The 27656-nt window shown below is 42.4% G+C and overlaps 1 protein-coding gene across 1 annotated transcript in view; it reads right to left on the bottom strand.

Annotated features, from left to right (window-relative positions):
- LOC109930579 (contactin-associated protein-like 5) overlaps positions 1-27656 on the bottom strand; it is a 1093911-nt gene that overhangs the window by 367913 nt on the left and 698342 nt on the right. The window contains exon 13 of the mRNA XM_048598831.1: positions 25332-25532. Coding sequence (XP_048454788.1) covers positions 25332-25532 — 201 coding nt within the window. The remainder of the gene's footprint in view (positions 1-25331; positions 25533-27656) is intronic.

Below are 27656 nucleotides of genomic sequence, written 5' to 3'. Positions count from 1 at the left end.
TCCCTCAACCAAGTCTCAGTAATAGCAATAACTGAGTTTTGGACTCCTCTGCCCTTGGAAAAAGACCTTTGCTATTCACCTTATCTGTGCCCCTCATGATTTTATATACCTCTATAAGGTCACTCCTCAACCTCTCATGTTCCAGCAAGAAAAGTCCCAGCCTCTCCAGCTTCTCCTTATAATCAAACACCCCAGTCCTGGCAACATCCTTGTAATATTTTTCTGTACGTTTCCAGTTTAACACCATCCCTTCTATAGCAAGGTGGCCAAAACTGGATGCAGTATTCTAAAAGTGGCCTCACCAATGTCTTGTACAGCTGCAACATGACTTCCCAACCCCTATACTCAATACTGTGACCAATGAAGACAAGTATGCTAAACGCCTTCTTCAAAACCCTGTCAACCTGCGATGCCACTTTCAAGGAGTTTTGAACCTGCACCCCCTGGTAACTCTGCTCAACAACACTCCCCAGGTCCCCAAAATTAACTGTATAAGTTCTGCCCTGGTTGCCTTACCAAACCTCGCGGTTATCTAAATTAAACGCCATCTGCCACTTCTCAGCCCATTCGTCAATCTGATCAAGATCTCATTCTGGTTGTTTACCTGAATGATGAACAACAGTGGACTGAGTTATCTCTCTCAGTACCTCAATATTACTGATTCCAAATGTATCTCCCTGAAAGGAGCCACAGATTTGGTGGAAAAGGACAACAAACCATGGAGGAGAGTTACCTTTAAAAAAAACAGGATGAGCTGGAAAAGCTTATCAGGTCTGGCAGCGTTTGTAGACTGTTAACGTTTTAAGTTCAGTTACCCTTCATCAGAAATTTACTGAACAGTTTAGAGCGACTTGATTGTCTGAGAGCTGTTTGATACGTTAGTTCCAAATTATTGATCAGGAGAAGAATACAACCATGTTTTTAAGTTAATGGCCAGTAACGTAGCTTCAGATTTCATGCCATGATGTGGAGGTGCTAGATGGACTGGGGTGAACAAGGACAGAAATCACACGACACCAGGTTATAGTCCAACAGGTTTATTTGAAAACACAAGCTTTCAGAGACTCGCTCCTTCTTCAGGTGTTAGTGAGAGAGGTGGTATCAGACACAGAATTGATAAGTATGAGATCAAAGGGTCATACCACTGATGAGGATGTATTAAACAAAGCTCAAATGCTGTTAAATCTTTAATCAGAGGCTTTTAATTGATTTATATGTATATGTAAATCCCTGAATTTCTTTCAAGTTACTGCCATGAGAGAACTAAAGGTTTTATCATTGTAAAGAAGAGGTGACATTTTAGGTCAGACAATGCACGTTAGATATGAGGCCTTGTTGAGAATCTGTTTGTGTTTTGGTTTGGAGTAGGAATTTATAAAACGCCACATTGACTGACTGTCTATAAATTGTGCGCATAATTGCAAGATGAGTGATGGTGGTTGGCAGGCACATTTTTCATCCCTTCTGATTCTGTCTGAATTTGACTTCAAAATTCACAAATTGACATGATGCATTGAAGAACAGATTTCCAATGAAAGTAACTAGACCTCGTCAAGTGGGAATGAAATCCACTCAACTGCCTTTGCTTTGATATTTAAATTACTTTTGAGGGCAAAATTATAGTCAGCAGCAAAATGTTAGAAAATGCTCAAAGTGAAGCTTCAAAAATGAAAATTAAAATTTTATGGGGAAAGGCTTATTTATCAGTTTGAAAATAAATGTCTCGTCTTCAGTCTCCACAGCTCCTTGTGAAACTCGTAGATTTACAAAAGAAACAAACTGTGCCTTGTTAAATATTAATTGGGGCATGGTGTTATAGAGGCATTGGAACGAGACGAGTGGCCTGGGCCAATGCTTCTACAGCATGAGCTCAAATCCCACAATGGCATTTGGGCAATTTCAGTTTATTTAATTGACTAACTCGAGAATGAAAACCTGCTCTCCCTGATGGTGTACTATATGATCGTCACTGTAAACAAAACTGGTTCAGTGCATTCCTTTCAAAACAAGCAACTGGCTTTTTTTTTATCTAGCCTAGACTAAGTGCGACTCCAGAACTGGGACAATATGGCTGCCATCAGAAATCACCTGGCAAGCCACTTGGCTGGATTCAAGTAAGTGGCTCACTTTCTTAAAGGCCATTAAGAATGTACAATAAACGCCAGTGGCACTCCTGTACATGAATAAGAAGACTTTTAAGCTCACATCATCCATGTCCATCATTTACAGTGATCAACGTTAGGTGGTATCTTTAACTCTCGTTCGACAAGCTTGTGTCCTGCTAAACTTTCAGTCTAGCTCCTTGTTCTCATCAGTCACCTGACAAAGGAGCAGCGTTCTGAAGGCTTGCATTTTCAAATTAACCTGTTGGACTACAACCTGGCATCATGTGACTTCTGAGTTTGTCCCACCCAGTCCAACACTGGTACCTCCACTCATCAGTCGAAGGACAGATTTAGGGCGATCTTTAGTTGAGAGTTTCTTCATGGAGAGGGCAGGCAATGCCTGTACCATGTATAAAAACCATACGTACACACAAATTGTGAGCAGGACTAGACCATCCAACCCCTTGAGCCTGCTCTGCCATTCAGCAAGATCCTGGCTGATTTGACTGTGGTCTCAAATTTACTTCACTTCCTACCCCATTTGACTCCCTTAGCAATCAAGAATCAATCCAACTGAGCCATACAATGTTCAGTGATCCTGCCTCCACTGCTCTCTGGGCAAAGGAATTCCAGTGATTCCAAGCCTCCAAGAGAAAAAGAATTCTAAATCGCCATCTTACATGGGAGACGCTTACTGAAAAATAAAGAACCTTTTTAAATTCCGTCCTCTTGATCTATATCGTCCGAACAGGGAAAAGATCCTTTTTCCAAGCACCTTGTCGAATCTCTTCAGGACCTTATAAGTTTAAAAGAAATCACACCACATTCTTCTGAATCATAGAATTCCTACAGTGTGGAAGGAGGCCATTCGACCCATGGAGTCCAGACCATCCCTCCGAACAGAGTTCCACCCTGACCCAACTCTCCTACCCTGTCCCCGTAACCCTGCATTTCCCATGGCCACTCAACCTAACCTGCTCATCTTCAGACTATGGGAGGAAACCGGAGCACCCAGAGGAAACCCACACAGACACAGGGAGAATGTGCAAACTTCACACAGTCAGTTGCCCGAGGCTGGAATTGAATCCGGGGTTTCTGGTGCTGTGAGGCAGCAGTGCTCACCACTGAGCTTCAATGAATAAAGCTTGTTCAACTTTTCTTCATAAGGCAAAGTCTTCATTGAAGGAATCAAAGCTGCCAGAGGCTCCAAATTTTGGAGTCAACCAGTGCTGTAAAGGAGTCCACAGCCACGTCTGGGAGGGTGTTGCTTCAGGAGTAAGATGAGCAAATTGTGAGGGAAGGGAGAGAAGAGGTGTGGGAGGGGGATGGAGGTGCTTTCAGCAGACAACCCCTGCCCTATCTCCAGTTCCTTAATCAAGAACTGATTACTCTTGATTGAAGAGCTGGCCAGCCAAGCATCTTGACAGACTGTCATGTATGGCATGTAGTAACAGGTCCCCTTTGTAACTGAGCTAATACCAGAGATAGTGAAGTGGGGAGGAGTTAGGGGTGGAATGAGGGCTAAAGTTCTCTTAACTGCTCCATAATTGGCTGTAAACTTTTTATTTTGTTTTTGATTTATTATCATTGTCAAATGTACAGTGAAAAGTCTTGTTTTGTGTGCAGTACAGGCAGGTCATACCATACAAAGTTCATTAGGTCAAAAATAGAGATTGCTGGAAAAGCTCAGCAGGTCTGGCAGCACCTCTGGACAGAAATCAGAGTTAACATTTCAGGTTGAGTGACCCCTCCTCAGAACATGAACTGCATCAGTTCAAGAAGGCAGCTCATGCCCATCTACTCAATGGCATTTGGGGGATCGGTAATAATTGTTGCCCCAGCCAGTGACACCCACATTCCCTGAATAAATAAAAGGAAAGAATTCTGCACTCCAAAGTTTTCACAGTTCCAGTTCTTCCATTCTCTTGTAATTGCCCTGGACATTTTCAAGTCCTTGACTTCTGGCTTTCAATTTCAGCTTTTGTCAATACCTTCCAGTTATTACATGGCAACTAGATTTCATCATTGAATGAAGCTGTCCAAATATCATCGCCAATTATTCCCTAAATTATAGAAAATCTGTTTTGCCAGATCTACCTTAATTCTGAAAGGTGGTGACATGCTCATTTATCTGCTCTACATTTGTCAATGTGGCATCATTTTCGTTTAGCTATTCACATTTTGAATCACTGTTTGATCCCATATTGACTAAAATGAGTCATGTTAACAGAAATCAAGTGACACATTATTCATACCAGCATATAGTCATATATCGAGGCATTAAAGACATCATTATTGTTTCCAGCTATGTCTTGGTTACATACAGGCTGTGAGATCAAGATTCAATAGAAAACAGAAAGAAAGACAATGAATCAAATGTCCACACAACACTTTATCTCTCCTCCGCTATATAACTTAGTTTCAACTGGAAGGTCAATCTTGTGCATGCTTCGCAGGAGGAATGCTATCTGCTTCTCCAGAAAACCTCAATAAAATAAAGTTAAAAGGCATTTGGATGGGTATATGAATAGGAAGGGTTTAGAGGGATATGGGCCAAATGCTGGCAAATGAGACTAGATTAATTTAGGATATTTTTGAGTGACCTCTTGAAAACCAAGAAACCAAGAAACCAGCAGCCCCCTCTGCCACACCCCAAATAACAAGGCAACATTGGATATAACTCATTTTACAACAATAAAATGTAGCAACTTGTCGGAATTGACTTTTCCCCAAATGTTACCAAGTTCACTGAGTATTGGCTCCTCCAGCATAAAATGTATGAAAGTGAAGGACTTCATAACAAAGGGTTAAAGAGCGATTTCTTTTTGAAATTAATTAGAAATTGAACTAAAGATGTTACAATGTTGCATTCATTTGACCTGGTGCAGGAATTGAAGCAAGAAGTCTTGGCCAATTCCATGCATTATCCAAAACAAATACTACAAGTGCAAAGCAGTGTGGGTAGTGTCTATTACTGCATCTTGTGCTTTAAGACGGTATTGCAACCGCCATATTGAGATACCAGTCTGAATTGTTTTGGATTATGGGTGCCTGCACTTGCAATGTTTCTGAGGCTGCTTGCTTCTTATCTCTAAGAAAGACTCTTTAACTCCTTGTACCTCGTAGCCATTCCTTTATTTACATCTATACATATCAGGGTAAACAATGGAGCTCTCCAGTGTCCTTTTTAAGACCTCTGTCTTCATGCGCTCATTCTAAACTGGTGTCTCTCTTTCTCTCTTCCTGATGCCATATGATCAATGTCCTTAGAGTGCAGGTTCATAGCTCCTTGAAAATGTAGCCGCAGGTAGACAGGTAGTGTAGCCTTTATTAGTCAGTGCATTGAGTATTGGAGTTGGGAGGTCATGTTATGGCTGTACAGGACATTGGTTAGGCTACTTTTTGAATACTGTGTTCAATGCTGATCTCCCTGCTATAGGAAGGATGTTAAACTTGAAAGGTGCAGTTAAAAATGACAAGGATGTTGCTAGAGTTGGAAGGTTTGAGCCATAGGGAGAGGCTGAATAGGTTGGGGCTATTCTCCTTGGAGCATCGGAGGCTGAGGGGTGACCTAATAAAGTTTTATAAAATCATGAGAGGCATAGATAGGGTGAATATTCAAGGTCTTTTTCCCAGGGTAGGGGAGTCCAAAACTAGATGGGGTAGGTTTAAGGTGTGAGGAGAAAGATTTAAAAGGAACCAAAGGGTCACATTTTTCATGCAAAGGGTGGTGTGTGTATGGAATGAGCTGCCAGAGGAAGTGGTGGAGGCTAGTACAAATACAACATTTAAAAGGCATCTGGATCGATTCCTATATGAATAGGAAGGCTTTAGAGTGATATGTGCCAAATGCTGGCCTGTGGGATTAGACTAATTTAGGATATCTCGTTGGCATGGACGAGTTGGACCTAAGGGTTTGTTTCCATGCTGTAGAGCTCTATGACTCTATTATGATTTAAATGAATCTCACTACACCACAGCTGTACCTGAATGATCGCCTCTTCCCAACAAAGCTGGAATATGTAAGGATAATTGTTCTTTTTGAATATATTTTCTCTTGGCCCTCAAACATTGTCATCTTAATGGATGTTCAAATGCTTACCTTCCTTTGTGCTGCCTCTGCTTTACTCTGCGCTGCTTCGAACCATTTCAGCATCCTCCCTTCCTGCACAGATGTTTCCCTAACATAATTAGAAATGGCAGCTGGCATGTGGGTGGCATAGATACTTTAATATATCCTGAGGGCAATCTTTCAGATTTTATTGCACAAGGTTTATTGTACCTTACACACAAATCAATTCATATAATCTGTGTGTATTATTTAAAAGAGGATTTCTTTGCTTATTTGAAATTCAGAAACTGTCTTCGGGAGGTTGCATTTTTTGGTCTTTTAAGACAAATGTACAAAATACACGAAATCAATGGGTAATATTTATTTAAAATACAGGAAGCACGTTATAATTTGTGACTTGAACAGATATTCAACTCGATCTAAGGTTCCTGCACACTTGCAAACCTAAAAGCTCTCTCACTAGGGGGTAGACAACTGGTAGTGAGTTTAACCTGAGTGTCATCAGACCTTTCACTCAAACAGTCCATACTGTTGCTTCACTCTGCACCGCAGGCCGGCCAACTGAGCTAACCAAACCCCAGGTCAGAAGGTAACTAGAATGGTGTCATTTATTGGAGTGGAGACAAAATATAAAAGTAGAAAAGCAATTGCACGTGGTGTTGGTGAGGCCTCAAACCAGCTCTTCCTCTCTTGATCAGGTGGGAATGTACATAAGCCGTGCCTGCTGCTTGCTTGCATCCAGTCAAATTACATCCAAGTTGGCATGGTCCAGGTTTGACCATCCCACCTCACCACCTGATTATCCATCCATCATCTCCATCTATACCTCCCATTGCCTCGGGAAGGCAGCCAACATAATCAAAGACCCTCCGACCCCAGTTACACTTTCTTCCAATCTCTTCTGTTGGGCAGAAGATAAAAAAGCTTAAACATACATACCAACAGATTCAAGAACAGCTTCTTCCCCACTACTATTAAACTTCTAAAAGAACCTCTCAAATTTCAAACTTAATTTGATCTCGCTCTTTGTGCACCTTCTCTGCAGCCATAACACTGTATTCCTCACTCTGTTCTATTACCCTAACGCACTTTAAAAACTGAAAGAACTGCAGAAGTTGTAAATCAGAGACAAAAACAGAAATTGCTAGAAAAGCTCAGCAGGTCTGGCAGCACCTGTGGAGAAAAATCAGAGTTAACTTTTCCGGTTGAGTGATCCTTCTTCAGTGTTGTTAGGAGGATGTTCAGGATTTTGTAACAGTCACAGTGAAGATGCAATGATATAGTACCAAGTTAGGATGGGTATGATTTGGAGGGAACATTGCAGATGATGGTGGTTCCACGTATTTGCTACCCCTGCCTTTTTAGGTGATAGGGGTCACAAGCTTGGAAGGTAATCTTGATGAAAAACCAAAGGTCATATCTCTCATGGAAGAAGTCAGTATATTAATTCTGGAAGCACTGTAAAGCTGTCCAACATGGCTGAATCCTTAACAGTCCCGCCTCTGTGTATACAACCTATGGGTTAAGTCCCACATGAGCACATAACTCAGTTAGTCCAGAATTGAGGATGTTGCCTTTCAGATGAGATATTAAAACACAAGCCTGTTTCCCCCCTCACGTAGACAACGAAGAAGATTATGTGAAGAAAAAAATGGGAGTTCTCCAGGCTTCTGGCCATTTTTGTCACATTTTCACCAATATCGCTGTTTCAAAAAGAAACACTTTTTAATTCTTTGTATTTGTGCTTATGGCCCCTCTCAGTGTGAAAATCAGGTTCGGTGTTAAAAAAGTACTCAATCGATTGCAAAGTGCTTTGGTACATACTGAGGTCATGGTAGATACCATCTGAAAAAAATAAGGCCCATGGGGGCCTGGATTCAAGTCCCACCTGCTCCAAAATTGTGCGAAAAACATATCTAAACAGATTGACAACAAAAAAAACCTTTGCAACAATGAGGGAGTGCTACACTGTCTGAGGTGCTGTCTTTTGGATGAGTCATAGAATCATGGAGTTGTACAGCATGGAAACAGACCCTTCGGTCCAACTCGTCCATGTCGATCAAATATGCTAAATTAATCGAGTCCCATTTGCCAGCATTTGGCCCATGTCCTTCTAAACACTTCCTATTCATGTATCCATCCACATACCTTTTAAATGTTGTATTTGTACCAGCCTCCACCACTTCCTCTGCCAGCTTATTCCATACACGCACCACCCTCTGCATGAAAAAGTTACCCCTCAGGTCCTTTTGAATCTTTCCCCTCTCACCTTAAACCTATGCTCTCTAGCTTTGGTCTCTCCTACCCTGGGAAATAAACCTTGGCCACGCATCCTATCCATACCTTTCATGATTTTATAAACCTCTATAAGGTTACCCCTCAACCTCCGACGCTGCAGTGAAAATAGCCCCACCTATTCAGCCTCTCCCTATAGCTCAAACCCTCCAGCCACGGCACATCCTTGTAAATCTTTTCTGCACCCTTTCAAGTTTCATTATATCAAAATCCCATCGAGCTGTCAAGATACCATTTTTAGAAAGAGCAGGGGAGATATCCTGGGCCTTACGGCCAATATTTATTCTTCAATCAACAGCACTATGGCAAAGTATTCGGTCACAACCACAGTGCTATTTGTGGGAACTTGCTGTGTATATATTGGTTGCTGTGTTTCTTGCGTTACAACAGTGACGACAATTCACAGGCATACCATTGGCTGAAAGAAAAGTTCTTTAAGGCATCTGCTGCAAATGAAAAGCATATATAATTGCAAGCTGTTTTTCTGTTCTATTTTATTTCTTTCTTTAGAAAAGACACAGTGATCTTGTCGCTATGATGAGAAGTACAAATTGTCCCTTACAAATGGAACTCCACAGCAATCTATTTTTTTCCTCATTTGCCCCAGTGTCATTTAGAAATCTTTCACCAAGTGCTCAGTGTGGATCAAGTGCTCACATTCTGCTGAAGAACTGTGAAGTACAGATGCACCAGTTGCGAACTAGCGTGGGTTTGTACAACGTTGAACTGAGATAAGATCAGGACCTGCGTACTTGCAGGCATAGATAACACTGCCTGATTCCCATGCAAGGACAGCAAGCAATCATTGGGCATGGATGTTTCAGGCAGAAAACCACAGGTCACACAAGTAAAGCAGAGCACAAATTAATACAGAGATAGTAGTAACTGCAGATGCTGGAGAATCCGAGACAACAAGGTGCAGGGCTGGATGAATACAGCAGGCCAAGCAGCATCATAGGAGCAGAGAGGCTGACGTTTCGGGCCGAGACCCTTCATCAGAAAAGGGGGAGGGGAAGGGGGTTTTGAAATAAATAAGGAGAGAGTGGGAGGCAGATAGAAGAGGGATAGAGGAGAGGATAGGTGGAGAGGAAACAAACAGGTCGAAGAGGCGGGGATGGAGCCAGTAAAGGTGAGTGTAGGTAGGGAGTTAGGAAGGGGATAGGTCAGTCCAGGGAGGACGGACAGGTCAAGGGGGCGGGATGAGGTTGGTTGGTCGGAGATGGAGGTGCGGCTTGAGGTGGGAGGAGGGGATAGGTGGGAGGAAGAACAGGTTAGGGAGGCAGGGACGAGCTGGACTGGTTTTGGGATGCGGTAGGGGGAGGGGAGATTTTGAAACTTGTGAAATCCACATTGATACCATTGGGCTGCAGGGTTCCCAAGCGGAATATGAGTTGCTGTTCCTGCAACCTTCGGGTGGCATCGTTGTGGCACTGCAGGAGGCCCAGGATGGACATGTCGTCTGAGGAATGGGAGGGGGAGTTGAAATGGTTCGCGACTGGGAGGTGCAGTTGTTTGTTGCGAACCGAGCGTAGGTGTTCTGCAAAGCGGTCCCCGAGTCTCCGCTTGGTTTCCCCGATGTAGAGGAAGCCACACCGGGTACAGCGGATGCAGTATACCACATTGGCAGATGTGCAGGTGAACATCTGCTTGATGTGGAAAGTCTTCTTGGGGCCTGGGATGGGGGTGAGGGAGGAGGTATGGGGGCAGGTGTAGCACTTCCTGCGGTTGCAGGGAAAAGTGCCGGGTGTGGTGGAGCTGGAGGGGAGTGTGGAGCGGACAAGGGAGTCACGGAGAGAGTTGTCCCTCCGGAAAGCAGATAAAGGTGGGGAGGGAAAGATGTCTTTGGTGGTGGGGTCGGATTGCAGATGGCGGAAGTGTCGGAGGATGATGCGTTGGATCCGGAGGTTGGTGGGGTGGTACGTGAGGACGAGGGGGATTCTTTTTTGGTTCTTATTGCGTGGACGGGGTGTGAGGGATGAGGTGCAGGAGATGTGGGAGACACGGTTGAGGGCGTTCTCGACCACCGAGGAGGGGAAGTTACGGTCCTTGAAAAACGAGGACAACTGAGATGTACGGGAGTGGAATGCCTCATCCTGGGAGCAGATGCGGCGGAGGCGAAGGAATTGGGAATAGGGGATAGCATTTTTGCAGGAAGGTGGGTGGGAGGAGGAGTATTCTCGGTAGCTGTGGGAGTCGGTGGGCTTGAAATGAATATCGGTTTCTAGGTGGTTGCCCGATATGGAGACAGAGAGGTCCAGGAAGGGGAGAGAGTGTTAGAGATGGTCCAGGTAAACTTAAGGTTGGGGTGGAAGGTGTTAGTGAAGTGTATGAACTGTTCGAGCTCCTCGTGGGAGCACGAGGCGGCGCCGATACAGTCATCAATGTAACGGAGGAAGAGGTGGGGTTTAGGGCCGGTGCAGGTACGGAAGAGGGATTGTTCCACGTAACCTACAAAGAGGCAGGCGTAGCTTGGGCCCATGCGGGTCCCCATGGATACCCCCTTTGTCTGTAGGAAGTGGGAGGAATTGAAAGAGAAGTTGTTGAGTGTGAGGACGAGTTCGGCTAAGCGGATGAGGGTATCAGTGGAGGGGGACTGGTCGGGCCTGTGGGACAGGAAGAAGCGGAGGGCCTTAAGGCCATCTGCATGGGGAATGCAGGTGTAGAGGGACTGGACGTCCATGGTAAAGATGAGGTGTTGGGGACCGGGGAATTGGAAGTTCTGGAGGAGGTGGAGGACGTGGGTGGTGTCACGGACATAGGTAGGGAGTTCCTGGACCAAGGGGGAGAAAATGGAGTCTAGATAGTTGGAGATCAGTTCGGTGGGGCAGGAGCAGGCGGAGACAATGGGTCGACCAGGGCATTCAGGTTTGTCCGGATCATCCTCCGACACTTCCGCCATCTGCAATCCAACCCCACCACCAAAGACATCTTTCCCTCCCCACTCTTATCTGCTTTCCGGAGGGACAACTCTCTCCGTGACTCCCTTGTCCGCTCCACACTCCCCTCCAACTCCACCACACCCGGCACTTTTCCCTGCAACCGCAGGAAGTGCTACACCTGCCCCTACACCTCCTCCCTCACCCCCATCCCAGGCCCCAAGAAGACTTTCCACATCAAGCAGAGGTTCACCTGCACATCTGCTAATGTGGTATACTGCATCCGCTGTTCCCGTTGTGGCCTCCTCTACATTGGGTAAACCAAGCGGAGGCTTGGGGACCGCTTTGTGAAACACCTACGCTCGGTTCGCAACAGTCAACTGCACCTCCCAGTCGCGAACCATTTCAACTCCCCCTCCCATTCCTCAGACGACATGTCCATCCTGGGCCTCTTGCAGTGCCACAACGATGCCACCCGAAGGTTGCAGGAACAGCAACTCATATTCTGCTTGGGAACCCTGCAGCCCAATGGTATCAATGTGGACTTCACAAGCTTCAAAATCTCCCCTCCCCTGACCATATCCCAAAACCAGCCCAGTTCGTCCCCACTTCCTAACCTGTCCTTCCTCCCACCTATCCACTCCTCCCACCTCAAGCCCCACCCCCATCTCCTACCTACTAACCTCATCCCGCCCCCTTGACCTGTCCATCTTCCCTGGACTGACCTATCTCTTCCCTAATTCCCCACCTACACTCACCTTTACTGGCTCCATCCCCACCTCTTTGACCTGTCTGTCTCCTCTCCACCTATCTTCTCCTTTATCCATCTTCTATCCGCCTCCCCCTCTCTCCCTATTTATTTCAGAATCCCCTTCCCCTCCACCATTTCTGATGAAGGGTTCAGGCCCGAAATGTCAGCCTTCCTGCTCCTCTGATGCTGCTTGGCCTGCTGTGTTCATCCAGCTCTACACCTTGTTATCTCTACAAATCATTCAAACTGATTTTACAAATTAAAGCATGAAATTGGTTAGTTATATAGGGTTCAGTAGTTATTTTCTTTAAAAAATTCATAAGAAGTTCACGTTTTTAAGAGGCGCTTATTGGTGCCTTGCACCCAAAAGAACCAGTTTAATATTTAAGACTCTTCCAAGAATTTTGAATCAAATAGTGAAAATAGTGTGTATATGTAAACAAATGCTGGAGATCACAGTGGGTCAGACAGCATCCATGGAGAGAGAGAGCAAGCTCATGTTTCGAGTCTAGATGACTCTTCATCAGAGTTAAGGCTGGCTGCCTGGTCAATTTTATTTTATGCAGTGCATAAGTTTGGGAAACTCACTTTGCTTCAAATTGTGTTCGAAATTCTGGAATTAATTGTGAAAGTTTTACTGATTTGAAATACTTTGCACCAATGAAAATGGTGCAAACCCTTTCTTCATGATTGAGAAAATGATCATGTGACTTTCACATGCCCTGATTTTGCTTTCTTGATCGCATGTAAGTATTCCCACCAAAAATTGCATTGATTGAAGTCACTCTTTACTGCAGTATTTACTGTACATTTGGTATCCACGGCAAGGCAAATAAATCTTGCTCTACTTTTGCTTTTCTGACGAGTGAAAGGGAAATAGACTGTGTAGGCAATAGGATGGACTGATAGGAGGACAAGTTGACACTATAGGTTTTCTATAATCACAAAGTATGATTATATCATGTACTAACTGCTAGAAAATGTGAACACATGATGTATTTGGATAAATATAATCATGTGTATTAGTTTGACCATCATTGGATAATAATCATGTATATTAATTTGACCATGATTGGTACCATAAGGACTAACTTGGAATCTGAACTGCGCGAACACTAATATGAATGAGTGAATATACAACATTTTGATTGGAAGCTTGTTATCTGCAAAAATAGAATAAAATCTTTATTCTTGCGAGAAAGATTTGAGCTGAGTCCCATTTTCTCGATGTATTCCCACACGTGCTGAATAAACTTTTAAGCAAAAAAACCTGAGTTTCATTTGGTCAAAGTGGAAATACAGACTTGAACTCAGCCTTTCATAAGATCGAGCTTAAAACCCTGGAATGACAACAGCCTAACTTAACTAAATGTCAGCATGTTTATATTGATTGTGGAAAACAAACTGCTGGCCAACCCCAACAATAAAACCTGATGATTTAGGCATCCTTCATCTTTAGCTTTTCTTTCTATTGAAACATGATTGGGTCCAGGGTCAGTGAAAATAATGGCGTGTCGCACAAGGATCACATAATGCTGTATTGTACTTGTCAAAAGATGAGTAAATGCAATAGGGTGTGTGGTAATTATGCATTTATACAAGCTCTTTATTCCCCAACATCCCAAGACGGGTCAGCAACAAGACCATAGGACTTGTTATTCCCACTTAATAGTCCCTTCTTCACTATGTGACAACAAAGGCTTTATAGCAGCAATCAGTGGCCATGAGTTGAATTAGAATATGAGCTCTTGAAGTAAAGCACAAAAATGATTACAATTTTAGTTGAAATCGTCTATCATTAAACAAACAAGAGCTCTGAAGAAAGACTGATAGGTGAATTATATAGCCTCACAGAATTACCTCAGGAAAGACAAAACAAAAATGAACAGCAAACTCATTCAAACAGAGAGCAAGTAAATGAATACTAATAACTAACATTCTCTAATTTCTTTTCACGGCATGGAGTCTCGTCACTTCAACGTCTGATATCTTTTAAATCCTACTGCATTACCACAGCTGGGCAGCTGCCGTATTCTATAGTGAACAATTTTGGAAGGGTCTACGTGGTATTTTCCAGTTTCTGTGTGGCTGTATGTATAGAGGGCCAGAGTTGGACTGGAACAGGGAATGTTCCACACATCCCACAAAGAGACAGGTATAACTGGAATTCATGTGGGTACCATTGAACCTGAGGAATGTGGAAGGAGTTAAAGGAGAATTTGGTCAAAGGCAGGACCCTAGTGCTGACTGGGATGAACAGGATAGGATACTCTAGGCTTTTACCATAAATTATCTACCACTTTCCTTTTCTATGTCACCCTCCACAATGTCCATTTAATTGTGTGGAAGGCCCTCACCATCTGTTGCTGTTTGATGGATTGTACCGATGTCATGATATTGAAGAGAACATGACTGATTGATTGATGACAGTTTGATTTTTTAAGCAATCTCCTGTCACAAGCTTGTCCTTCTAAACAGACATAGTGACAGCATAACCTTTATCACCAAGTCATACCTTAGCCTGTTAACCAGGCTGTTCACAAATCTGACATCTTATTTGATCTCAGCTTTCAACCCTGTAAGCACAGCAACATTAAAACCACCAACGTCCTTCTCCATTAAATAATTCATTTCTGCATCTTGCTTCAACTCAGCTATAACTAAAAACCTCATCCTGTTTTTGTTACCTCGACTTGACTATTGGAGTGGTTTCCTGGCTGGACTCTCATCTTGCACCTTACATACAAACTGTGCTGCTTATATCCTAAATCTCATCCACCATTGCTTTGATGTTCATTGGCCTACATTAGCTCCCGGTCCAGCATTGCCTCAACATTAAAACTCTTGTCCATGTTTTCAAATCCTGTCATGACTTCATCCAACCCTATCTCTGTAAATTTCACCCATACTTTGTCTCTCCGTCCTCTCACTGCTTCACAAATTTGAACCTCTTGCATATCCTTAATTTTAATCACTGAACAAACTGAGGCAGTATTGCAACAGATAACCATCGAGCATTGTGAGCAGGAGTCAAAGAATCATTGAATCCCTACTGTGCAGAAAGAGGCCATTCAGCCCACTGCGACTGCATTGACCCTCCAAAGAACATCCCATGCAGACCCAGCCGCCTCAACCCATCCTCATAACTCTGTATGGGACTTTTTTTACCATGGCTAATTCACCCAACCCCCAGATCCCTGGACAATATGGGGTAATTTACCATGGCTAATCTATCTAACCTGCACGTCTTTGAACTGTGGAGAGGAAATCAGAGCACCTGGGAGAAAGCAATGCAGACAGGGGGAGAATATACAAACTCCACACAGACTGTAGCCCGAGGGTGGAATCAAACCCAAGTCCCTGGCGCTGTGAGGCAGGAGTGCTAACCACTGTGCAGTTGCTATTGTGTCGGCTGTGGGAAAGGATGCTGGACAGGAAAGCCCTCTCGCTTTTATTCTAAGGCCCATGGTCAACCAGGCCTTGCAGAATTTTGACTCGGGAAGGAAGCCTTCCAAGGTTCTCCACAGGATCCACTGAGAAGAGGTGGGAATGGCCATGGACGTGGGACAAAAGGCCAAGGGACATCTTCAAAGATGTTTATGAAAGGTAGGTTAGAGGATTCTTAGGCAGTGAAAGGTGGCATTGGAGGTAAGTTAATGTTGAGCGAGGTCAGGAAGGGAGTTGGGGGTAGGGGAGCTGGTCAAGTCAAAGGAGTGGCTTCATAGAATAGCCACATTTTGGGCAGGCACTGCCTTGATCTCACCAAGCCTGAGAAGCTTACATCTGCATTTTTAAAGTTCTAACAACCGAGGCTTAAATCTGTTGCTGGCATTTATCATTGAAATTCATGATATAAAATAGCAGATAAGGATGGAGTCTATGGATGACTCAGCTCAGGACAGTCCCACTTTAGGGGTCTTAAGTGAGAAGGCAGACCCAGCTTCGGCACCAAGGGGGGCGTTCCAGTGGGAAAATCCCATTTCCCAGCAGCCTGGTGATGGTAGCAGGATTACCACACAGCGTTACTCTTGCCTCCAAATTCTTGTCTCTGATGGCAAAATCCAGCCCTGTATGTCTCCATATCACATTTTCTTCAGTAATAACTCCTGAGAAGCTGTTTTTCTGTATTAAAGTTTCTATATAAATGCATTTTTAAAAATTTTCGGCCCATCAATAATTGCAAATAGAGTCACAGAGTCATCAAGGTTTACAGCATGGAAACAGGCCCTTTAGCCCAAATTGTGCATGTCGCCGAGTTTTCACAACTAATTTAGTACAACTTGCCTGCACTTGGTCCATGTCCCTCCATACCTATCCCATCCAGGTGCCTGTCCAAATGTTTCTTAAATGACAAAATTGTACTTGTCTCCACTGCTACCTCTGGCAGCTTGTTCCAGACACTCACCACCCTCTGTGTGAAACAAGTGCCCTTCTTGTTTATTTTGTATCTCTCCCATATCAGACAGATCTTAAAAGTCAACCCCATTGCTGAGGATCCGGCAACACAGCTAGATCAGACCAGGTAAGGATGGCAGATTTCCTTCCCTAAAGGACATTGTTGAATCAGATGACAATCAACAGTTGCTACATATTCGCCATTATTTGACCAGCTTTTCCTGTTTAATTCCGGTTTTTATTGAATTTGAATTTCACCATCTGCCATGATGGGATTGCAGCCCACATTTCCTGACCATTACCCTGGGGCTCTGGATTACTTAGTCCAATGACATTATAGTACGTCACTGTCCCCTGGGTAGTGTGCTGTGATTGCTTTTGGAGTCAGTTAAAGGGCAAGCCAAAATTCTGTTAAGTGAATAATTACCACTGCACATCTTAATCTGCAATTTGTCAAAAGAAGGGAAATGGCTTTGCTCTTTAGCAGCTACGTGACATCTGTCAAGCTTGAAAATCAGCAGGTTAAGGCCATTAAGTGCTGACCCTGCTGATTTGATGCCCAGATGTCTTCTTAAAGACAGAGGGTGGTGGTTGATGGGAAATGTTCATCCTGGAGTTCAGTTACTAGTAGTGTACCTCAAGGATCTGTTTTGGGGCCACTGCTGTTTGTCATTTTTATAAATGACCTGGATGAGGGCGTAGAAGGATGGGTTAGTAAAATTGCGGATGACATCAAAGTTGGTGGAGTTGTGGATAGTGCGGAAGGATGTTGCAGGTTACAGAGGGACAGAGATAAGCTGCAGTGCTGGGCTGAGAGGTGGCAAATGGAGTTTAATGCGGAAAAGTGTGAGGTGATTCACTTTGGAAGGAGTAACAGGAATACAGAGTACTGGGCTAATGGTAAGATTCTTGGTAGTGTGGATGAGCAGAAAGATCTCGGTGTCCATGTGCATAGATCACTGAAAGTTGCCACCCAGGTTGATAGCGTTGTTAAGAAGGCGTACAGTATGTTAGGTTTTATTGGTAGAGGGATTGAGTTTCAGAGCCATGAGGTCATGTTGCAGCTGTACAAAACTCTGGTGCGGCCGCACTTGGAGTATTGCGTACAGTTCTGGTCACCGCATTATAGGAAGGATGTGGAAGCATTGGAAAGGGTGCAGAGGAGATTTACTAGGATGTTGCCTGGTATGGAGGGAAGGTCTTATGAGGAAAGGCTGAGGGTCTTGAGGCTGTTTTCCTTAGAGAGAAGAAGGTTAAGAGGTGACTTGATAGAGACATACAAGATGATCAGAGGATTAGATAGGGTGGACAGTGGGAGCCTTTTTCCTCGGATGGTGATGGCTAGCACGAGGGGACATAGCTTTAAATTGAGGGATGATAGATATAGGACGGATGTCAGAGGTAGGTTCTTTACTCAGAGAGTAGTAAGGGCGTGGAATGCCCTGCCTGCAAAAATAGTAGACTTGCCAACTTCAAGGGCATTTAAATGGTCATTGGATAAACATATGGATGATAATGGAATAGTTTAGGTTAGATGGGCTTCAGGTTGGTTTCACAGGTCGGCGCAACATCGAGGGCCGAAGGGCCTGTACTGCACTGTAATGTTCTATGTTCTATGTTCTAAAGCAGTCAGGACAGGAATGTGGTTAGCAACCATCCACCTAGTGAATTAAGTAGGGACAGAAGTCAGGACGATGAGTGAGTAGGAGGGGAATCTGCAGGTGGTGGTGTTCCCATATGCCTGATGCCCTTGTCCATCTAGAGGGAAGTGTTTGTGAACTTGGAAAGTGCTGTCTGTGGAATTTTGGTGAATTTCTGCAGTGCAGCTTGTGCAAAGTACACACTGTTGCCAGTGACTGTCGGTGGTGGAGCGCATCGGTGATCGTGGATGCAGTGCCAATCAAGTGGGCTCCTTTGTCCTGGACGGTGTCAAGCTTCTTGAGTGTTGTCGGGACTGCACCCATCCAGGCAAGCGGGGAGTATTCTATCACACCCCTGATTTGTGTCTTGTGGACAGGATTTGTGGAGTCAGGGGGTGAGTTACTTGACACAATATTCCTATACTCTGACCTGCTCTTGTAATGACTATGTTTATGTGGCAAATCCAGTTGAGTTTCTGGTCAATGGTAACCCCAAGAATGTTGATAGTGGGGGATTCAGGGATGGAAACACCATTGAACGTCAAGGAGTCTTATTGGAGTTAGTTGTTGCCTGGCAGTTGTGTGGTATGAATATTACTTGCCACTGTTAGACCAAGCCTGGATATGTCCAGATCTTGTTGTGCTTGTGTGTTTTGACCAAAGGAAACAAATAATCCAACAAATTGCTGAATTAATTAATTAAGCAATGTAAAGGTTACATAAAAACTGCAATTGTAGTACTAAAACTGAATTTTTTTAAAAAAACTGACATTGGATGTAAGGAAAATAAACCAAATTTTACTTACCCAACCAGAAAATTATAACGTGCGTTGTATCAGTATATTGGAGGTGCGTGAAATGTTCACCACAAGCTCCAGCAAATTCTAAAGGCCAGTCCAATTATAGGCCTACTTCAAATATTTTCACTCACATCCCTTCATAAAACTGTCTATTGTAACAAGGTATGCTGAAGAAGATTTAGAGGACAGTGCTATGTATAGAACATTTAAATTGGTTGGAATCATGCTAGATAAGCATAATTATAGCTCAGCGGGATAGAGAAAATTTGTATACATACTGAAAATCACACAGCTCAGACATCCTTATCAACATTAACCCTTTTCTGCTTCACTTTGAGGAGCAATACTTTAGTTATTGAATTACCTTTCCATTATGTAGGTATTCCAGCTTCCAAAGGCCAAAGATGAAAACATTCTCAATGTTTACATGATTTGTCATAGACAATCCATTATACAAACATAGACTTTTTTGTAAAACTGAGCATTATAAAAGGTATAACGTGGTTATAAGTAAAAGATAAAGTGCTGGAATATAAAACAGGTTAGATAGCATCAGTGGAGAGACAGAAAGTTAAAATTTTAGGTTAGTGAGCCCTTCTGAACGTTGTAAGATCCTAGCTTTATAAGAAGTAGGAGCAGGAGCAGGCCATTTGTCCCATCAACCTGGTCAGCTATTAGTTATATCGGAATTAAGCCTATCTCACCATTCAATATGATCATGGCTAGTCAAATATTTCTATGCCTTTTATCCAGCCTCCATACCTCTTTACTCCCTGGCTAATCAGAAATCCATCAACCTCTACGTTAAAAATATTCAGAGACTGAACTTCCACAGTCCTTTGGGGTAGGGAATTTCAAAGATTCACAACCATTTGAGTTAATAAAACTCTCCTCATCTTGAAGGTAACTGGCATCTCCCTTATTTTCCAACCATGCCTATTGGTTCTGGACTTCTGAACCAGGGGAAACATCTTACTTGTATCTATGTGTTTAAGCATTTTGTAAATTACAACAGGATCACCTCTCATTCCTCAAAATTCTGGAGAATATCGGCCCAGTTTTCCCAATTTCTCTTCATAGGACAGTCCTGCCATCCTTTGAACAAGTCTGGTGAACTTTTGTTGCACTCCCTCTATGGCAATGATCCCATTCCTGACATAACGAGACAAAAACTGCATTCCACAGTCCTCCTGGTCCAGATTAATCAAACTCCTATACTGTTGAAGCAAGACTTCACAATTTCTGCACTCAACTCCTCTTGCATGAAAGGCTAACATTCTCTTAATTTTGAATAGCTTGCTGCACCTGCATGTTAGCCTTCAGTAACTTATCGACAAGGGCACCCAAGTCTCTAGATTCCTTTGTACATCCATGTTTGTCAACCTTTTACCATTTAAGAAATACTCTGCACATCCGTTTCTTCTCCCAAGATGGATAATCTCAAAGTTTTCCACATTCGATTCCAATTAATATGTTCATGCCCTCCGTCCTCCAAGCCTGTCGATGTCTTCCTGAAGCCAGTTTACGTCATTCTCACACAAGACATTCAACTTAAATTTATATCATTTGCAATTTGGAAAAATCGCATTTGATTCTCACCCCCAAGTCACTGGAGCAGGGCCCAAGCAACGACCCTGTGGTACCCCACTGGGAACAACCTGTCAATGATCTATTTAGTCCTACTCCAACAAAAACAGAGAATGCTAGAGAAACATAGCAGGTCTGGCAGCATCTGTAGAGAGCAAACAGAGTTAATGATTTGTGTCCAGTGACCTTTCATCCAAATCCCTACTTCTCAAAAGAAACAACTTTATTCCTGCTCTCTGTTTCCTGTCTGTTCGCCAATCATTAATCCATGCTAGTTCATCACCTCCTATCCCATGTGCTTTCATTTTTCTATCCAGCCTCCTCTGGAAACTTTACCAAAAGCCTTCAGAAAGCCTAGTTCTGCCACATCCATCAGATCTTCTTTATCAATTTTGTCAGCAACATTGTCAAGAAACCTCAACAAGCTCGTCAAACCTGATTTCCCATTTGCAAAACCATGTTTACTGTATCCAGTCAGATTGTTATTATCCAAATGTCTATTCATTACATCCTTTCTAATAGATTCTAGCTTTAACCCTACTACTCATTCCATCCTCGGGTGACTGTCTGTGTGGAGTTTGAACATTCTTCTTGTGTCTGCGTGGGTTTCCTCCAGGTGCTCCGGTTTCCTCCCACAGTCCAAAGGTGTGCAGGGTAGGTGGATTAGCCATAGGAAATTGCCCATAGTGTTCAGGGCTATGTAGGTGGGTTATAAGGGGATGGGCCTGGGTGGGGTGCTCCGAGGGTCGGTGACGACTTGTTGGGTCGAATGGCCTGTTTCCACACCGCATGGATTCTATGATTCTGTGATGTAAGGCTAACAGAATTGTAGTTCGATATTTTCTCCCTCGCTGCCTTCTTAAGTAATCATATGACATTTGCTACTACCCAATCCGCAAGAATCATTCCAGAGTCTATAGAATTTTAGATGATAATCACCAAGACATAGATTTTCTCTATAGCCACCACCTTCAACTCTCTTGGATGATGGCCATCAGGTCCTTGGGGGTTATCAACTTTGAGCACCATTAGTTTTTGCCAGTACATTCTTCTTACTAATGTTGATTTCCTCCATCTCCTCATTCTCCTGAACCAGTAGGATCTGTAATTCTGGGAGACTGCTAGTCCTGTTCTGAGTGAAAACAGACACAAAGTAATAACTTAGCTTCTCGCCACTTGTCTATTCACTATTATACATTCTTCTAACTCTGACTGCGATGGACCCACATTCATTTTAGCCAAATGTTTTCTTTTTACATACCTGTATGAGCCTTTAAAGTTTTTTTTTGCAAGATTACATTCAGATTCTATTCTCCCTTTGCTTATCAGTTTTTCAGTCCTCCATTAGACCATAAGGCAAAGGAAAAGGAGTAGGCTGTTTAACCCCTTGAGTCTGCTCCACTAATTCAATAGGATCATTGCTGATCCATCATTCCTCACATCCACTTGCCTCCCCTTTCTCCATAACCCCTTATTCCCCTGCTGATCAAGAAGATATCTACCTCAGCCTTAAATACACACAAGGAAACTCCATCCACAGATTTGTGTGCAAGGAGTTCCAAAGGCTCATAACCCACTGAGAGAAGAAACTCTTCCTCATCTCAGTCTTAAATTGGTGCATCTTTATTCTAAGACTGCCCTTGGGCCTTCGACTCTCCCATGAGAGGAAACATCCTGTCAGCATTTACCCTGTCTTGCCCCTTAAGAATCCTATACATTTCAATGAAATCACCTCTCATTGTTCTAAATTCCAGTGAGTAGAACATAGGAACAAAGGAACAGGAATAGAGCATTCAACTCCTCAAGTCTGTTCTGCCATTCAGTGAGATCATGGCTAATCTTTGGCCAATATCCATATCCCTGTCTTTGGCCTAAACTCCTTAATACCTTTGCTGAACAAAGCAAAAATTTATTTCAGAATGAACAACTGATCTAGCATCAGTTGAAGTAACCTGTGCTCATTAGACAATCCTTCTATAGCAGTGATTATCCTAGTGAATCTTCTTTGAATAACATCCAATGAAATAATACCTTTCCTTAAATAAGGGATTGAAACTGCTCACAGTACACCAGACGCAGTCTCACCAGCACCTTGCATAGCTGCAGTAAGACATACACTCCAACTCTCTTGAAATAATGGGCAACATTCCATTAGCCTTCCTGATTATGTCCGGGTTAGAGTCTTACTTTCCTGTATTCTATAAACTTCACAATGCTCAGAATACTGCCATTTCTGGTATGTTTATAGGCCTTTTCATTCAATCTTATACATTCCCAAGCTTCCTTTATTTGTCATGGTTGACTGACCTTTTTGGATTTTTGCACTTTAAAGGAACATATAGCTGCTACTAGTCATGTAAAAGTTCTTTAAAGGAAAGCTATCCATTACCACGTACAGTTACGTCTTTCAATGTATTTTGGCAGATCACCTCACAAGGTTTGCACTTCATGCCTTTACTCAAATTTAACTCTCATGCTTCAGATTAAATGATTTCACTATTCAAACATACTGTATAATTCTATCATATTGTGGTCATCATCCCTAAAATTTCCTTCACAATAAGATTATAAAGTGGCTCTTATTCATTACAGAATCCTAGATCCTAAATATTAGAATTACAATTAGAATTTGTTATCAGATGTACTCAAGTACATGAAGTACAGGAGTATATGCAGTGACAAGTACACAAAGTTGCCATTCCCGCCGCCATTTTAGATACAAAGATACCTAGGTGCAAAATCTTAGGTACAATGTAGAAAAATAAAGAAACAAAGTTAAAAGCTAATTGTTACATTTCTTCTTAGTATTGAGTAGAAATATTAATATGTCATTCTCTAAAGTACAGGCAGAAACAAAGCAGCAAGACCTCAAATTAGTTCATTAACATACTGCTCAAGAAAACCATCTCTAACACACTCCAGAAACTCAGCCTCCACACCTTTAGTGATCACTTGGTTTACCCAGTCTATATGCAAATTGAAGTCACCCACGATAACTGCGTTATGCGACATGCATCTCTCTTGATCACTGTCATGTCTCAAATTGCCACTATTATTTGGTGACCTGTAAATAACACAAACCAATTTCTGCTGCCCTTGTTGTTTCTTGGTTCTACCCAAGCAGATTCCACTGATTCTTCTGGACTTTACTTATCACATCCTTATTCTCAGCACAACTTCACCTCCTGTTCTTTCTTGACTGTCCTTCCTAAACATCAAACAACCTCGACTATTTAGTTTCCTGTCCTAGCACCATGTAGCCATGTTTCTACATTGGTAACTCATATATCTCTATTTATATCTTTATATTGTCTACTTTGTTGAATGTAGCATGCATTCAGATGGAATTCCTTTAACTTTTTGACATCATTCCATTTTCAAGGCATACTCACTGCTTGGTTTTGTTTCTACTATCTTCTAGACTCATTATGACATGCCTTCTTCCAAATTGGGTTTCCACTCAGATTCCCATTACCCCTGTCAAGCCAGCTTGAGCCAACCCAATAGCACTAGCACATTTCCCTCTGAGGATATCAATCACAGTCCCATTAATATGCAATCTATTCAGCTTTGTACAGGTCCCTCCTGCCCCAGAACCAGTTCCTCAAAAATCTAGTCCTATCCTTCCTGCACCAATTTACCAGCCACATATTCAATTGATTAGTCCTCCTGTTTTAGGACGTAGGAGTAACACAGAGAAAAAAAAGTACAAACGTATATTAATTCTTGGAAATTAACGTACTGGAGACCCATTTTGAGGTTTTCCAGACGAGCTGGACCAGGTTCTGCCACTTGCAAGTTTTATCGGTTTATCCTTCTGACAGTAAACAAACAGATATACAAATGTTAAAAAGGAACAAAATAAACACAAATATATTTCATCCAAGGTTTGAGATAAATTAATTCTTACTGTTCCTATATTCCGGGTAGGAAATTCTGAAAATGGGATGGGAAGCAAAAATGGTGATAACTGTGACAAATTCCATCATAACATTTAAATCAATCCATGTCATTCTAAATCAATTGAGCACATTATAAATTAATCAACCCACAACATTCTTATGGAAAAGTCAATTCGCATCACCACCCAATTTTAACAGAATCTTGAAACAATTTCCGCAAATGGATCTGAATATCCATCTCCACAAAAAAAAGTGTTTCTTCCTTGAGCCATATTCTATCTGAAATCCATGCATTAACTTTTGTTTACAAACAGATGAATGGGAAGTGGAGATGGCAACATGACCTTCCTAACCTTCAGTGGCGGATGTAATTGTTCATTGTGATAGCGTCTATTGTTTTTAGGTGTTGTTGAGATGTTTTCCACAATTCTACCAACGACTACACGAGGAAGTGTTCCTTGATCTCACTTCTGGAAGGCATTTAGGACTCTAAACTTTCCTGCAAGCAGAAATTCCCACCTATCCTGTCAATGCTTTTCAAAATCCTGAAACTCTCAATCAAATCACACCATAACCTTTTATATTTCAAAGAATACAAGCCTCAAGCATTACATGATCACAGCTTTGCACGTAAGTCCAAAAAAAACTGAGTAGAATCAAATTCTGTGCCCTTTCAATATTACACATATGTCACTCCTCTGCCAATTCAGTATATTGTAACTAAGAAGCAACAGATATATACATGTATACATTTATATACATATGTAGAGACAGAGTGTGTCATTGTAAGAAAACCACATTAAAGCAATTGCTCTTGACTCAGTTTTCCACGCCACTGTCATTAATACAACTTCATAAAATACATTTCTGCGGCAAGTAATTCCATACAACTTGGTCCTAGAACTTACCAGGTGTGTTTAAAAGGCGTGACTTTCTACAATGGTAAGACACTTCCTGCTCACAGTAGTCCATGTTGTTGATCATGGCTTGCAGTTGTTCTGAGTTGGCTGTGTAACTCAAGTGCACAAGGTGAGGCTTGCCAGAACTGGAGCCTTGGACCTTGGTTAGCTCTGTGTTGTTGTGCTGCGTCACTGTCCAAGTCTTGTCTTCTGTTAAAAGAGTAAAAAAAAAAGACACCTAAACAAAACACAAAGCCACAGCATTAACCTCACTAATCTAAAAATATACAGGCAACAACTTCAAGAGCTCATAGACGCGATGGTTAGGTCCTTGAACTCACTCCATCTCTTCCATACCATGATATATTCAAAGACTGGTGTCAATAAATACATCAAAGCGAAATGTTTGATTAAATAATTACTGTGCTTGCAGACAAAAATATTTTTTTTGTGTAGTAATGCATATGAGGCCTCCATTCTTAGATGAGCTCATCAATTTTCAATAAGCAGAATGCACAATGTATACTGGTATGAAAATTGAGATGAACAGTCTTTGGGGCCTTGAGTTTATTTTTAAGAGTTTATCTCTTTCATTATGAAAACTATAAAATATTCATTCATCCTTTCAACATGTGAAGAATTATTTCTAATCAGTTCTACAACAAGATTCTATGCAAATTTCCCTTTAAGCTTGGACAGAGTCGTGTTATTCATCCTAGTTGGTCACTGAAGAATTATTGAATAAATGGAGATGTAAGAGCTAACTGTTTGCTACTTGATTGTCTGGTCTCCATTCAAAGCAATTACAGTTTTAAGCCCTAAATTGTAAAGAGTGAAAGAGAACAAAAAGTGTTAACTGGGTTTCTAAAAAGGACAGAGAAACAAGAGTTGTCCATTCAGCCTCTAGCATCTGATCACATAATTAGGTCGCGTTTGATCTGTATCATAGCCGCAATTATACATAATACCCTTGACTAAAAACAATCTATCATTCCTGGTTTTGAGATTCTCAAATAATCAACAGTTTCACTTGCTCTTTTGAGACCAGAGTTTCAAAATTTCACAACCTTTTCTCTGAAGTATAATTTTTTCTTCAGTCACAGGACATGGTGTCACTGGCTGGCCAACATTTATTGTCCATCTCCACGAGCCCTCAATAAAGTGGTGGTGAGCTGCCTTCTTGAACCACTGCAGTCCAGGTTCTGCATGTTGATCCACAATGTCGTTGGGGGGGGAATTCCATTATTTTGTTCTAGCGACACTGAAGGAAGTGCGATATATTTCCAAATCATGATGGTGAGTGGCTTGGAGGGGAACTTGAAGGTGTGGTAGTCCTGTATATCTTCTGCCCTTATCCTTCTAGATGGAAGTGGTCCTGGCTTTGGAAGGTGCTGTCTGAGGATCTTGGTGAATTTCCATAGTACATCTTGAAGATAGTACATATTGCTGTTCCTGAGTGTTGGGGGTAGACGTTCATGGATGTGGTGCCAATCAAGAGGGTTGATTTAACGTGAATGGTTTCAAGCTTCTTGTGCAGAGTTGCACTCTTCCAGGCAAGTGGGGTGTATTTCATCATTCTCCTGTCCTGTATATTGTAGATACTGGGCAGGCTTTGGGGCTATTTTTCCTGGACCTTGTAGAAGTTTATAAAATCATGAGGGGCATGGATAGGATGAACAGCCAAGGTGTCTTTCCCAGGGTAGCGGAGACCAAAACTAGAGAACAACAGTTTAAGATGAGAGAGGAAAGATGTAAAAGAGATCTAAAGGGCAATATTTTCCTGCAGAGGGTGGTACATGCATGGAATGAGCTGCCAGAGGAGGTTGTGGAAGCTGATACTATTCCAACATTTACAAGACATCTGGATGGGTATATGAATAGGATGGGTTTAAAGGGATATGGACCAAATACTGACAAATGGAACTAAATTAATTTAGAATTATCTGGTCGTCATGGACAAGTTGACCGAAGGGTCTCTTTCTGTTCTACATATCTCTATGACTCTATGAGTCAGGAGGTGAGTTACTTGTCACAGTGTTCTGACCCTCTGTCTGCTCTTGTCAACACTATGTTTATGTGGTAAATCCAATTGAATTTCTAGCCCATGATAACCCTCAGGATGTTGATATTGAGGGACTCAGTGGTGGCAGCAGGGTTGAATATGAAGGGACAGTGGTTAGATTTTCTCTTACCGGGGATGCCATGTGTGTGGTGCAAATATTACTTGCCACTTGTCTGGGTACTGTCTAGATCTTGTTGCATTTGAATATGGGGACTGCTTCAGTATCTGAGGAGTTGCAAACGTTGCTGAACACTGTGTAATCATGGGCAAAC

The sequence above is a fragment of the Rhincodon typus genome, chromosome 7, assembly GCF_021869965.1.
Source record: "Rhincodon typus isolate 14 chromosome 7, sRhiTyp1.1, whole genome shotgun sequence".
NCBI classification, from domain to species: domain Eukaryota; kingdom Metazoa; phylum Chordata; class Chondrichthyes; order Orectolobiformes; family Rhincodontidae; genus Rhincodon; species Rhincodon typus.
This window is presented reverse-complemented; position numbering and strand designations above follow the sequence as displayed.